This window comes from Adiantum capillus-veneris, chromosome 11 (assembly GCF_014529385.1).
Source record: "Adiantum capillus-veneris isolate H3 chromosome 11, ASM1452938v2, whole genome shotgun sequence".
In the NCBI taxonomy this organism is placed as follows: Eukaryota; Viridiplantae; Streptophyta; class Polypodiopsida; order Polypodiales; family Pteridaceae; genus Adiantum; species Adiantum capillus-veneris.
Genome location: NC_140941.1, coordinates 137,956,099 through 137,966,975, shown reverse-complemented (window position 1 = coordinate 137,966,975; position 10,877 = coordinate 137,956,099). Strand labels below are relative to the sequence as shown.

At 44.9% G+C, this 10,877-nt stretch overlaps 2 protein-coding genes across 3 annotated transcripts; both read left to right on the top strand.

The window, feature by feature from the left end:
• The first annotated feature begins 245 nt into the window (after positions 1-245).
• Positions 246-4,752, top strand: LOC147448098 (uncharacterized). 2 transcript variants are annotated; one of them, XM_086524488.1, is made up of 4 exons: positions 246-976; positions 1,787-1,908; positions 2,911-3,770; positions 4,068-4,752. In XM_086524488.1, exons 1-4 carry the CDS (start codon positions 938-940, stop codon positions 4,583-4,585), a joined length of 1,539 nt encoding a protein of 512 aa, XP_086380614.1. In that variant the 5' UTR covers positions 246-937; the 3' UTR covers positions 4,586-4,752. The 2 variants fall into 2 exon arrangements, with proteins under 2 accessions (XP_086380614.1, XP_086380613.1); XM_086524487.1 differs by having other exon boundaries at positions 247-976; positions 1,779-1,908.
• Positions 4,753-9,331: 4,579 nt separating this feature from the next.
• On the top strand, positions 9,332-10,508 carry LOC147448097 (uncharacterized). Its single transcript, XM_086523749.1, has 2 exons — positions 9,332-9,872; positions 10,348-10,508. Exons 1-2 carry the CDS (start codon positions 9,332-9,334, stop codon positions 10,506-10,508), a joined length of 702 nt encoding a protein of 233 aa, XP_086379875.1.
• The last annotated feature ends 369 nt before the right edge of the window (positions 10,509-10,877 follow it).

Sequence of the window (10,877 nt, the reverse complement as noted above, 5' to 3'; positions counted from 1 at the left end):
TGTATGCAAATTTGAATGTCAAGGAGTACAAACAAAATTGCAAACTCGATGACCTTGCTAAGAGCGTCAAGTGAGATCTTCTACACGGTCATACTTGCGGCAAAGGGCACAGTGGTGGAGTCATGCACTAAGGACAAACTCACGAATATTTTAAAAGGGCTCGCACATATCCTTGTGAAACGAACAAGAACACAGTAGGGCAAGCCAAGTGGATGCTTGGAGAACATGTAAAGCATGGAGACTAGAGAGAGAGAGAGAGAGAGAGAGAGAGGTGTGCGCGCATAACACTAGAATTGGGGCATACAATTAACGTCCAAGCACACATTGCGTGATCACCATGAACTTGTGCCATTTGCAACTCGTCATCAGCTCGTGTGTATGTGTGTAAGCAAGCCACAAGAGCGCACTCTCTCTCTCTCTCTCTCTCTCTCTCTCTCTCTCATGCTACAAAGGAGGCATCCTTACACAAAACGTCATGAATGTTATCATCAGACTCATAAGACTCTTGCTAGCTGGGTGTAAATCAAGTGTGCTCTTAATTAGCTCCCAAGAAGCTTTCCAATTATCCCATCGGGCAGTGTAGTTTGATGAAAGAAGCCATTGCCACTGGCTATACTAGCACGCGTTTTAGTGTCTCCCTTCCCTTAATATTACCCAAAAACTCAATTAGAAATTGAAACTTGAACCATTTCAGCTAATTAGCAGTACGTGACTGCCATTATTGCAGTTTTGTGCTAATTCTAGTGCTGCTTATACTTAGAAAGCTTGTGTTGAGAGACAAATTCTAGTGGTAAGTGAGAGGCAATTAATTAGTGTCTAGTGAGAGAGGCAAGTTATTGGAAGATGGGCAGGGCTCCTTGCTGTGAGAAGGATAGTGTGAAGAGAGGGCCGTGGACACCAGAGGAAGATGCAAAATTGCTTTCATGTGTAGCTCAACATGGCACTGGCAGCTGGCGTACTCTCCCGAAGAAAGCAGGTAATTACGCGCTTAGGCTGTCGAAGCAAGTTATAATTCACCTCTTTCATTGTCCTGCATTTTTCACACAAGAGAAGACGCATGAAGGCCATTCATTAAATTGCATATGTTTTTTTTTCATTCCTCTGCATTTACTTGACTCTGTTTTTTAGCTGCTGCATTTAGCTTACAAACAATGGAAGTGATAGCTACAAGCTTGCCATCATATATATATCACAAGAAGTTTTGGACAAATTATTCTCACAATATTTCCCACATTGTGACTTACCTCAACATCATGAACGTCTGTGAGAAAGGCGCCGCATACCTAGCAGCTAGGTACGATTGGGGGCACGGGACCGCCGGCCCGTTTGGGGGGCCGGTGGTCCCTTGCCCCAATCGTACCTAGCTAGGTATGCGGTGCCTCTTGAGCAGAAGCTCATGATGTTATGCATTGTATGAAAAACAATGAAAAGACTCCATTCTCCTACATAAGAAACTTTCTAAATCTTCTTCTGATATATAATAAGCTTATAATTGCAAGAAGCCTAGGCTTCCGCTTAGTGGGTTGTAATTTATGTAAGATGATCAGCCAATGCAATTAAAAAGTTGTTGCAGAGAGTGAAATTGATAATGATATATAGCCATGAGTATTGTCAATTCAGAGTCTAAGCTAATAATTGAATTAATGGAACGCAAAAGATTAACTACTTGGGAAGAATTTGTTTTGTTTTTGTGATGTTAGAGAACACTGAAAAATTAGACGTTTGTTGTTTTTTTAATAATTTCCTTAATTGCGTGGACGGCGTTAATTGTACGTCAGGATTGCAGAGATGCGGGAAGAGCTGCCGGCTGAGATGGACTAATTACTTGAGGCCAGACTTGAAGCATGGGCGCTTTAGCGATCATGAGGAACAGACTATCGTCAAACTGCATGCCGCCCTTGGAAGCAGGTATGTCTACATCATCCCATTCAATTTAGCATTTCTATTAATTACTCCCCGTCAACCCACGTCAACTAGCTGACAGATAGAATCTGGATTCCAGCTGTGTGTGTGTGTGTGTGTGAGAGAGAGAGAGAGAGAGAGAGAGATCAGCAGTACCATGCCCATCAGGTGACCGAATCTTGGAGGCCACTTGAGGATCGCAGCTCTCAATGTGTGTGTGTGTGTGTGTATTGTGGTGGGGGGGGGGGCCACCGGGGAGGGGGGTTTGAAAAAGCATGCTCCATGCTCATTTATGCTTGCGTGTGAATGTTGGACTTCCTGCCTTCTAACAAGCGTTCTTGAATGTAGAAAAATATTAAAAAAATCTTAACTTAGAGGAAGGAAGAAGGGGGGAGGGGGTTTCCTATGCTTTTATGCTTGTGTGAAATAGAAATTTGGAGGTGGCTAGGAAGATTGTGGCTGAGAAGCACGTCCAATTTTCTTATGACCTGACATTCTCTCCCTTTTTTTCTACATTTTCTCAAAATTCATATCCTGAAATACTTTTGATAATTGATTCACATAAAAAAAATTTAGTTTCCCATCTATTAATTGTTAATATAAGGCTTAAAAAATAAATATGTTGACTACGTCATATATAGTTCACATAGAAGAAAATGTATTTTTTAAAAAAAAAATAAAAGAAAAACACAAATGTATCAATATAGTGCACTCAACTATCTCTTTATATGGACACAAAAGGTCTTTTGACTTTCCACTTTCTTGGGTCTTTCGTTTTCTAAACTCACCCTTCACTTAGGCCAGTACACTTAAGATGTTTTGAAAGGCTTTTAATTTTTCCGAGATTGGAGAGACCTAATTCTTGCATTCATATGTGGACATATCAATTGATCCTCTCTCTCTCTCTCTCTCACACACACACACACACACACACACACACACACACATGATCCCTCACAATGCAAGTGACACTTGTATAGTAGTCTGAAAGATGAAAAGCGCTTGCAGGTGGTCTCTGATTGCAGCCCAACTTCCAGGACGCACAGACAATGATGTGAAGAATTACTGGAACACTCGACTCAAGAAGAAGCTTTGCGAGATGGGAATCGATCCCATCACACACAAGCCTATCTCGCAGCTTCTAGCTGACCTTGCAGGGAGCATGGGTGCCATGGCCCCTATGCCATCGCAGACCGGAAGTGGTGATAGCGTGCATAGCACGTCAAGGTCGCCCAACACTGCAGGATGTTGCATGCAGATCACAGATGTTGCATTGGGTTGCTTCAAGGATGACATGCTAAATGTCATAATGAGATGCAATCCATCATCAATGCCATCGACGTCCCCTCTCAATATGGGTTCGCCCATAGTATTGTCAGCTCCAGGGGCCTCTTCCTCTACATCGTCACCCACTACAGAAGCCGTCTTTGATCGCCCGCACCTACAACCTTTCTTGAGGCCTATCTCTCCATTTTTGCAAACTAGCTCCAAACTTGTCAACCACGTCAACATGCCTTATTCACTTTCACTATCATGCCCATTAACAAGCCGGGCGGTGGGTGCAGGTAAGGAAGGATTAAAGGAAGCCACATATTCAACCACTACTCATAACAACATTCTCCACAGCAATACATCTCCATCAAGCACTTTCCCTCCCTATCTCCGTTTTCTTAACCCTCCACCCACATCCTCTCCTCTCGCCCTATCTAACAATATTGCAAGCCCTTGCACATCCATCCCCTTTTTCTTACATGCGGATTCTTTGCAAACCCGTTCCTTCTCTAATAGATTCAATAATCGCCCTCGAGAGGATGCCCCACATGTAAGATCAATGATTGACATGCAGAATACCTCCACTCCAATTTCTGGTAGGTCCTCTATACAACATCTCATTGTCTACCTGCTCATACATGCATGTATTGCACACACGTTTTATGTTTCATGCTAGATGTTCTCTTTGTATAATCAAACCCCATAGTCAAATATTGACATGCAAGGGCAGATGTGTGCACATCACATATGACACAGAAGTAATCAAGTCATACATAAATACATGCACACGACATGTGTGCCTTAACTCTTTCTAAATGAGTCCATTTAAAAAGAGTGTAGCAATGGAATGGCAGTATGATGTTTCATATATATTGTCTTCTGTTATGCCATAGGTTCGGTGCCCAAGAGGTCCACAATAGCAAATGAGGAGGCGGCCAACACTTTACATGCTCAACGAAGCACACCTCAAATGGAGCATAATTACTCAATCTCAAATCACTCATCGCTTGCGAATGATGCGGAGAAATTTCTGACAAGCCAAGCTGACTTGCAAAGCCATATTGCAGAGCCCCACCCTTGGTTTAGCAACGTACAAGAAGAGCAGCATGCAGACAAGGAAGTCCAAAACCATGCGTTCAATTGGCAAAATGATGAGGAAGCTGGGAATCATCGATCAAGAGGGGACTGCAATAGTACTGTCGCTGCAAATTGGAGTCCCACATGCACGAGTAGAAGTAGCTCAACGTGTAGTAACTTGCCTGGACCATTGGATATGGCCGCCGCTACTACTCACCATCAATATAGCTCATCACACATGAACAACACGTCGCTCACAGACCAGCCTCCTCCATTGACATCTGTTGATGCCATACTTTGGGATTTATCTGATCTTAATGCCTTTATTTCATGAGCTTGCGGAAGGAAGGAAGCTCTGTATCATTCTTAATTAGTTCTCCGATCCCTTTTCTAAACCTTTGCTTTGCATATTACTTCATGTACACACACACATACATGCACTTTTATCTTCCAAGTTCTATATTTCTCGGCCTTTTGGCTTTTTGTACCTTATGGATGATATTCTCCCATGACTTTCTCATGTGCGCCCCCCCCCCCCCCCCCGCCCCTCCCCCCTCTTTTAAATCTTTTCTAATTAATTGCCTTGTTGAATATTGTTTGGAGTTTTAATATGATGGATCTCTTTGTTACAAGCCAAACTTGAAAGTTTCTATTTTGATTATAAATTTTGCATGATTGATGATGAGGATTTTAGAGCTCTCTCTCTCTCTCTCTCTCTCTCTCTCTCTCTCTCTCTCTCTCTCTCTGCTCATGGATAAAATGGCTGCCAATTCCACCAATGGTGATAATAGGAACCCTCTTCTTACATATTTCTTTCATGAACAAAATAGTAAACAACCTCCCTCCCCCCCCCGCGGGATCCTCCTAGGGGTTTCTGAACGTAGTGGTTGAGAGAGTTGAGCTAGGGTTAGCCTGCGTTTAGCAAGTGCTAGCTATGGCTTACTTCTTCTTCTTCTTCGTCGTACCTGCCCGCTAGGGCGGGATGTTCCCCTCTTCTTTTCCCCAGTGCCCCCCTTTCCAATCACACGCACCGTCCTGCATGGGACGCAGCGAACGCCTTGCCTCAGCGAACGTCACTTCTTCTGCCCAATGTCCCATCCGCACACCTGGCGCCCTTCGTCCCTCCTCTACCCGTGTCAAGTGCGGACCCCCTGATAGCAAAAGTGCTCCCCCCAGAGTTAGCAGAGAAGCTTATACAGGCCCTTTCTGCCCGACAGAGTCTGCTACAGGAAAGATCAACCCAAGATGGCTGAGTCCCTCTCTGCCAGTCACCAAGAAGTCATCAAGAAGCTACTGGAGCTGCTCCTGGAGGAGGCTTTCATCAATCCCCTCGGTTTTTCAATGCGGTCCAGGCGCTAGAAATCCTCAATCTAGCGAGGGACAAGCTCCAGAAGGTACCACCTCAATCCTTTTACCTTCCTCGCAAGTCAGAAAGGTGGAGAAGGAACTAGAAAGCAAAGCGCTGGTGGGTCTTTTGTCGAGACCCGTGGAAATCCTCAAAACCTGGGTGAAGCAACAGTGGACCTCTAGGGGGCTAGAGGTCGACTCTATCCACTGTTTACCCAAGAACCATTTTCTGTTTGTTTTTCGAGAGTCTGAAATGGCCTTTCAGGCGTTGAGCTATGGTCGGTGGGTTATAAGAAACTCCCCACTCTATCTGTTCCACTGGAACAAGGATTTCAATCCAGAGGTCTCAGCTTCCAGAAACTACCATGTATGGGTAGAGTTCACTAACCTTCCCCTCCACCTGTATAGCCACCTCTCCCCTATTGCAGGACGGCTTGGTAAGGTTTTAGGAGGCAGACCTAAACATGACTTCTTCAACCCTGCCTGGCACCCTTAGGTTCTGGTGGAGATGGATATCTCCCACCCCGACAAGCTTCCTCCTTCCATCGAAATACAAATCGACGAGGGCGAGGTCTTCGACCAACCTATTGAATATAAGTATCTTCCAAATACCTGCTTCCTGTGTGGCAAAAGAGGCCACTTTGTCCTCTCAAAGTTTCCCCTGTCCCTGCTGCACCTAGCTCCCAACCTCAGTCGGATTCACAAGCCAGACCTCCTGAAGCCGCTCAGCAGAATAGTCCTCCCAATCAGGGGAGACAGAGAGCCAACATTGTCACGAATAAACCTAATCCTGCTAACAGAAACGACCTCAAAGGTAAACCCCCTAACCGGTTTGCTATACTGGCCAAGCTACACGAGTTTGTTGATTCAGACTCAGATGACTCTGGGGAGTTCATCCCCCCAACTCAATCCCAACAACCCCAGGCAGATACGAGTCTAGAAGACGAAGTCAATGCTCTCGACAACCAAACCCTTCTGGACCTTAACAAAGAAAATGTCCCGGTGGTAGAAATGGCTATGGTCCCTGCCCATAATGGTCCCTCTCCTATGGAAGTCCTTAAGGATAACAAAAGAAACCATGCTAGTGTGGCCCATACTCCACCTAGGCAATCTAGCAACAACAAAAACAAGCGGGTTCCCAAATGAAAGTTCTCTCATGGAATGTGAAGGGTCTCTCAGACCCCAACAAAGTCAAGAGGATAGCCTCCTGGGTTCAGAATAGTCCTTCTGAGTTTCTGGTCTTCCAGGAAGTCAAGACCTCAGGTCATAACTTATTGTCTGCATTGGAAGTCATTTCATCCAAGCACTTCTGGATTGTTGACTCTCACTCCCATGGTTCGGGAGGATGTGTTCTTGGGATCCTTGAAGAATTCAGATCCTCCAACATGGCCCCTTGCTCAGGGCACAACTGGTGCTCTGTATTCATCCCCCACCCAATTAATGCCAGAATAGTCGGGGTTTATGTTGGTGGGTCTATGGAAGACCGCACTAAACTCTGGGAGGAGCTAGCTCTTCTCCATGATCCCCTTATTTTAATTGGCGACTTTAACATGGTCGAATCTCTGGAGGATAGATTTTTGTCCAAAGGAGTAACGGTCAGAGGGGCTGAACAGAAGGCCTGGGAATCTCTTAAACAAAGTAAACAACTGTGGATGTTGGGACAATCGGTGAATTTACCTAGCAAAACTATGGCAAAGGGAATCTAGCTAGGAAAGCTAGACTTGATAGATGCTACCTAGATGTCTCCCTTGTGAACTCCTTTTCCAGAGTCAAAGCCAAGACCCGGTACAATACCTGCATCTCTGACCACTACCCTATCATTCTCACCATCGATGACAAAAGTTCTAAACTCAGGGACATCTGGTTTCACACCAATCCCTCGCTATTCAAGTTCAAGTTGGTCCAGGAAGCTGTCAAAAAAATCTGGGCTCAAGCCTTCCAAGAATACCGTTCTCCCTCAGGAGCTTGGAGCAAGGCAGTTAAGGGCACCCAAGCCAGCTTGATCCGGTTCAGAAAGGAAGTCTCTTCTATCCGCAAGCAACATAGGGACAAAATTTATGATGAACTGGTTACTTTGGAGGCCTCCCCCCCCTCTTCAGAGATTCAAGATCAGATCTCCTCCCTCAGAAGGCTAATCAACCATCAAGAAGAGTTAATACACATGCACTCTAATGTCTTTTTCAAACAGTGGTGGGCAGGCAAAGTGGACATACCTACCAAGGAGATGTTTAAATCTCTCCGTAAAAAGAATGCCAGAGATCGTATTCCTCTGTTTAAAGGGACTTCTCCTATTAGTACAGATGAACAGAATCTCGAGTACGTGAGGGCTCATTTTGCCTCTTTGTTCAACCCTCCAGAGTCATTCTCCATAGAAGCCACATAAGCTCATATTGACACGCTATCCTGCAGGGTCAAAGTCATCCCTGAATCAGAAGCCTCACTTGCTGGCTCGCCGCTGACCATTTCCGATATCCTGCAGGAGATTGAGAATCTCAAGCCCAACAAAACTCCTGGTCTGGATGGGCTTCCCTCGGAATTCTTCCAGCAGTTTAAAGAAATCTTGGCTCCGTTTCTAAGAATCTCTTTCTCACAAGGCCCTCCCATGCTCTATTAACACAGGAGTAATCAAACTTTTGCACAAGAGAGGGGTCAAAAATGACCTGTCAAACTGGAGACCTTTGACGATGCTGAACACAGCGTACAAGATTTTTGCCAAAGCAGAAGCTAATCGGATGTGCATTTTGCTCATGAAATGGATTTCCAAAGAACAAAAAGGATTTATAAAAGGTCGAAAACTGATTGAAGCAGTGATCTCCTAATGGGAGGGTTTTGACCATGCTATGGAATCTGGTTAGGAGTTTGTATTTGTCAAGATTGATTTTGATAAAGCTTATGATAGATTGGAATGGTCATTTATTCTGAGATGTATGGAAGCAATGGGTTTTGGAGTTAATATGGTTCTTTTTGTTCAAACCCTAATGGGCAATGCGCGTGCTAGATTATCTCTGAATGGCTCACTGTCCGATGTGTTCAACCTCGCCAGATCAGTGAGACAGGGTTGTCCTCTGGCCCCTCTTCTTTTTGCCATTGCAGCCGACTCCCTTAACTGTCTAGTAAAAGATAGAATGTTGAAGGGCCTCATCAAAGGCATTACCATCCTGGGCACTGAGGACCAGCAATGTCTGTCCCAATTTGTTGATGATACAAATGCCCTACTTTCTAGTGAGGAAGCCACCCTTGTGGAATTTTGGGCTGTCATGCGTATCTTCTGTCTAGCTTCTGGATCCCAAGTGAATCACAGTAAAACAAGGATCTTCTCTCAGTCTTCCCTCCCGGATTGGGTGGCCCAGTCTGACTGTAAACTCATCAAGGAAGGGGAAATCTTCAGACTTCTTGGCATCCCGATGGGATTCGGAGTCTCGCTCAATACTAGATGGGAGTGGGTGTGTGACAAGTTCTAGTCTAAACTCAATAGGTGGATTGGATTCCAACATTCTCTTGCTGGGAGGGTTGTAGTCATCAATCACTTTCTGAATGCGTGTGTTCTGTTCTTCTTGGGGTGTTGGAGACCTGATGATTGCCATTTAAGTCGGATCATAAAAATTGTCAAAACTTTTTACGGGCAGGGGACCCCTTTGCTAAGAAATATGCAAAAGTCTCTTGGGATATTTGTACTCTCCCTAAAGAAAAAGGGGGGTTGGGTATCCAAAATCTCAATTTTATAGCTGATAAAATGGCCGTCAAGTTGGTCATCTCTGCTCTCCTTCATCCTACCGAGGAGTGGGCAAGGCGGCTGTTCAGAAAATCAGTCAGGTTCAGGATGGCCGACATGAAAGGATGGTCTCATCTACCCACTGCTGTGGTATTTTTTGGGAATAAGACCATTATCTCAGCAGGGTCGGACCTTTTAAGATCCATCATCCAAGCTTGGAACAGACATAGGGCTAACATCTGCTTGAATTCCCTCTACAAGCATAAATACTCAGTTCCTCCAAATGACTCAATTTGGTGGTCTTGTTTAGACATTCCCCCTCTACCTCAGTCTGTTACAAGGAGGGCTCTGATTCTCCACAAAAAGGGACTCAAAACCTGGTCCCAACTATGGGATCCTGTAAATAGATGTTGGCTGGACGAGCTCCAATTGGCCCTTAAGTTCAGACTCAAACCCTGGGATTTCCAGCTTATCATATCAAGGATCCAGGAGTTCCCTTCTCCTCTAACTTGGACTCTTCAAGATCCCCTCCCCCTTGACATTCAAGCCTTTGTTTGGGCAGGTCAGTACAAATTGCAAAACCCTGTTTGGTCTCATAACCGGGTGGCTGACGCAATTCCGGGCACGTTAAATAGGAGGTGGCGAGTGGGCTACTCTCGGAAACAATGGGAGTTCAAATTCTCCCACATCTGGGCTCCCTCAATTGAGCCTAAGAAATCGGTGCTGCTTTGGCTTATCCTTCACAAGGCTCTTTGGACAGGAAAGAGGGCTCTCAAAGCCAACCTCAGTAATGGGATTTGTTGCAGATGTAATATGGTCATCGAGGACATTGCTCACTTATTCTTAGCCTGCCCCTGCAAAACAGAAAAATATTGGCCCCTCTATCCCGAACTCTTGGTTTCACTCCCTCGTGGAAACAATTTTTGCTGGGGGATTATGCAGGAGTGCTATCCGTTTTTTGGAATAAGTCTAGAGCAGAATTTCTGTGGTTGATCTGGCGGATGAGAAATTGTAAAATGTTTGAGGTTGCTTACCAGACACCCAGTCTGAGAACCATGCTCTCTTTGTTAATGTGCAAGATATGAAGATTACACAGGATCAAATCACACTCTACCGGACTAAGAAAGACATCTTGAAAGATTCCAAGCATTTTTACGATCGAGTGCAGTCATGGGGAGCTGGTGGGAGTAACCTGTAGGACAAAGTTTTTGCCAGAGATGATTGGGAGAATGAGCTGGACATAGAAATAGCTCATCTGGAGGACATGCTCAACGAAGGTCATTATTACTTGGAATGGCTCCAGGCCGAAATCGACAAGCTAGAATGAAGGGTGTTTCTTTGTATATATGATGCACTTGTACTGGATGATTATCACTCGATTGTATGTTTCTCAGCTGGTAGTAGTCCTGGCTTCAGCTTTTTTTGTATCATTTTGCTCTCTTTTAATATAAATTCCCTGCGCTTATGGTAAAAAAAATAAAACAAACCCCCCCCCCCCCCCCCCCCCCCCCCCCCCCTCTTTTGGTAGCAGTAGGGCATTCCCACTCGTGTTGATACAAAGGACATC